The sequence below is a fragment of the Cryptotermes secundus genome, unplaced genomic scaffold (assembly GCF_002891405.2).
Source record: "Cryptotermes secundus unplaced genomic scaffold, Csec_1.0 scaffold1244, whole genome shotgun sequence".
Classification (NCBI taxonomy): domain Eukaryota; kingdom Metazoa; phylum Arthropoda; class Insecta; order Blattodea; family Kalotermitidae; genus Cryptotermes; species Cryptotermes secundus.
Window position 1 is genome coordinate 777,377 of NW_019733849.1, and position 3,755 is coordinate 781,131.

The 3,755-nt window shown below is 41.9% G+C and overlaps 1 protein-coding gene across 1 annotated transcript in view; it reads left to right on the plus strand.

Annotated features, from left to right (window-relative positions):
* Window positions 1–2,581: 2,581 nt before the first annotated feature.
* The window catches only part of LOC111868314 (follicle-stimulating hormone receptor), a gene marked incomplete at its 5' end in the record, with an annotated part of 46,677 nt that continues 45,503 nt past the window's right edge, over window positions 2,582–3,755 (plus strand). Inside the window, 1 exon segment of the mRNA XM_033753007.1 lies at window positions 2,582–2,643. Coding sequence (XP_033608898.1) covers window positions 2,582–2,643 — 62 coding nt within the window.

The following is a 3,755-nucleotide window of genomic DNA, read 5'->3' on the forward strand; positions in this document are numbered from 1 at the left end:
CATAAGGCTAACAACCTAACCCCCTTTCGTGAGCCGATTGTCTAGAAAATGTAGCAGCCTCGACGTGTCACAACCCTATGTTACAGGGATAGCTTTACCTTATTTAGATGCAGTAAGTATTTCCATTCTGTGAGCTTCAGAATGTCTGGAAGTATTTTATTCAATAACGGGAAAGTTTCCTGCTTTTTGATCGGAGCAATTGTAGTTAAAGCTGTACTTTATTCCCTTCTTTGGAATAGGAACCCAGACTATCTGAACCCCCGATCGCCATGGTGATCTGGATTCTTGACTTTCTTTACCGTGAGCACACCCTAGTGCCGGGTTACACATGAAAGCCCCGCTTTAAGAACCGAGGATGTGATAGTGTGCTTCGTGGTGAGGGCTCTCGCACACCTGAATGGGCGGTGCTGGTGGAGTCACAAGAAGGTGAAGACCGAAGAAGCCGGAAGATGAATCTGCACCGTTGCCACTGGTCCACTGCGAAACGTCACCCGTGACTGAAGGCGCGTCTCAGCGATGAGAAGACAGTCCCTGAGCACCTGAGCTACGACACGGCCCCTGTATAAAGGCGTATGAAAACATGCGTATTAAATTGCATTACATTTCTTGGATAATTCATAGAAATTATTGTTCCATCCTCCTCCATATTCGCTGAAAGAGACCTGCCCCCTCTTCAGTTGTGCGTTTGACCATACCCTTTTGTTTTCCCCGGTACCTTGACCTCTGAATATCGGGTTTCTATGTTATAAAAGGTAATGGAAGCCCATAATTTTATGAGACGACGAGGCTCCCACATTTGTAGACAGTCGGCTCACAGATGGCGATGAGGTTGCCAGCCCTACGCGCCGATCGCCCACCCTTGACACTCACGACAATTCCTGATACTCATTTCAGCTAAAGGCTAAGTCGATCCCAGTGCCACGGTTCGGCTTGAAGGAATAGATCAAATAAAAATCCAATGACTTTATCGAGAATCGAAACCGCGACCTTCCGGCTTGTAGCATAGTGCCTCAACCACCAACTACGCTACGCTCAACTTCTCTTCTGTGTATGGATATACGTGGTTTGAATGTCGGCCACAAAGAGATATTTATAACGAAATGTAAGGTTGTTTTCGATTATTCAAGTTTATCTGCAGGCTATCTTCCAGTACAGAGGCTCTCAGCCTTCCTCGGCGACGGATCGATAAAACAGCACCAGAGGACACCACTTACTGGGCCAGTCACTGAAGAGTAGCATTGATGATCTGCATATTAGATTATTGCTTGCGTGTTGCGCAGTAGCCTTTATGTTGCAATAAACCGAAAGGAATGACATTGCCTACAAAGCGGTGACGCTTCTGAGGTACCTAATTCGAATATCGGCAAGGACACTGACTGTCCGGACTGCAGTTTCTTGTTGATTTCTTCAGCTCCTACAGACAGTAGCCATTTCTACCCATATCCCTTCCAGTACAACAATCATTAATTATACCCTTCGACACTATGGAACCTGAGCTACCGACAGCATCCTGCTTGAATTATAAATAAGTGAGGACGGTGTAATGATTCGTGTGGAGGAGACAACAACGCTGTAGCGCAGTTGGTTGAGGCGGTATGCTATAAGCCCAAAGGTCGAAGGTTAGTTTCCCGAAGAGGTTATTGGACTGTTCAGTTGAACTAATCCTTCCAGCCGTGCTATGGCCCTGGGGTCGACTCAGCCTCTAACAGAAATTATTACCAGGAATCTTCCTGGTGGATAAAAGGTGGTCGGAGAGTAAGGCTGACAACTTCACCGCCATCTGTGATTCGATTATCTAGAAAATGACCCGACGTCTCACAACTCTATGTGTCTTCATGGCCTGTTACAGCGATAGCTTCACCTTTTTCACAGAAGAAGAATTTCTTTTTGTATTCTACTGATTTGTAATTTCTCGTACGCTCCGGTCAGCAGGCTAGCCTGTGCTCACTAACGTCTAAGAATATATGACGATGAATAATAAATTAGAAGGAATATGAAAGGAAACGGCTGTGACAAAAATTTAAGATACTGTCCCATAATTTACATGGAGGGGACGAGTAAAATTACGAGGAAACTTATTCGGGATATCCGGTGTCCCAGCGGAGTTTCGAGCCTGGTACCTCCCGATTACAAGTCACAAGCATTATCATTTCAGCGTAGTTGTTTGGTAAAAACAAAATACTAAAAATTATATAGGTGTACCGTATAAATTTTTCGCATTTAGTGAAAAATATATATAGAGTTTTTCCATTTATGACGCTGCGAATATACGTAGAAAGCGAGCTGTCCAAGACTACTTAAAGTAAACTCGTGACTGGCTTACGGTGGTAGCCTGGCAGCATCATATAATGAAATCCCTGTGTAATGATAACTGAAAGTTGTGAACCGTCTTCAATTAAGCCATGTCCCATTTTTCGTCCATGGACCACCACCTACTATTAAACACTGTTCTCATATGTTAGTGTAGTTCCTGTACACTTTTTCCTTGTACATCAGTTTCGTTCTGAGCTACAAGACACCTCCAGCTGATACAGTGACCTTAATTATGTAGCTGGTTTTTTATCTCTGTTGTAGCATCCTGAACTACAATGACATAAAATCCGTGGATGGTTGGGCCTTCAACGGGTCGGAAATAGCAAAACTGTAAGTACCGTAGAGACAGTACAATCTTACATCCTAACAATTTCACCAAACCCAGAGCAATAATCCTCAACGTGCTTCATACGGTGACCTCATTCATGCATACACGTATATACGCTACTTGAAAGTTGTGGGGAGTTCCGTCGACACAACATATGTGTAGTAATAATAATAATAATAATATATAATTTTCTAACCGGAAACCAAAAAAAGAATAAAACTGCTTGAGGAATATGAAAATGTAATTAAAAAATGTTATTACTTGTAGGAAAATGGCCCCAAAATTTCTGAACATGACGAAGCATACCAGATATTCACCTTCGTACTATCTCTTCCGATTTCTGGAATGGCGTGAGGATTTTCTGATCCCCATATTCAGCAGTTATGACGATTTGTCTTCTCTGTTATGTAAAACGTTGCTTTTATTCCTGAATACCCATCTCCGAAGCTAATAGCATTATTTGAAGGTGGATCTTTTCCATATTGAGTTCTGCAAGGACGTTATATTTTGAAAACGGACTGTGTTTCGAAAAACCAAAGTACGCAGTTTCTTTCACTTGAACAGTCGCCATTTTGAGGTATGACGTCATATTTCCTCCCATATATAAAATGAGGTGAGTACAGCGGTATCAGATGAAGCTGTTTGAGTTATATTTTCATATTCCATGAGCAGTTTTATTTATAGGCCATGAAGACCCCAACAGTAATTTAGAATCATCCCGTATAATCTTGTCTTTTCTGTTTCTGTTGTCCTGTGTGTAGGCAGCGGCCTCCGAGGGGTCACATAGTTTTATAATAAATCCTAAATTTGAAGGGGCCAGAGATCTGTCAATGGGTTGAAGAATATTCCTGTTCCATCAACATTTAGTTAATTTTATCTACTTTATTCACTTATGCATTGTCTGTTCCTCTACTATTAGAATCTAAATAGTAATTTTGCAAAGCTTTTGTTTTTGGGATGGTACCGTACATGTTGGCAGGTGCCATTGCATGGTTACATGTCTGTTGTTTATACTTCCAGCGAGCCAAACAGAGGCAACGTACATGTAAGGCTAAGAGAGTAATCGAGATCAGGAGTTACATAGTCTGGTTTATTATTATTATTATTATTATTA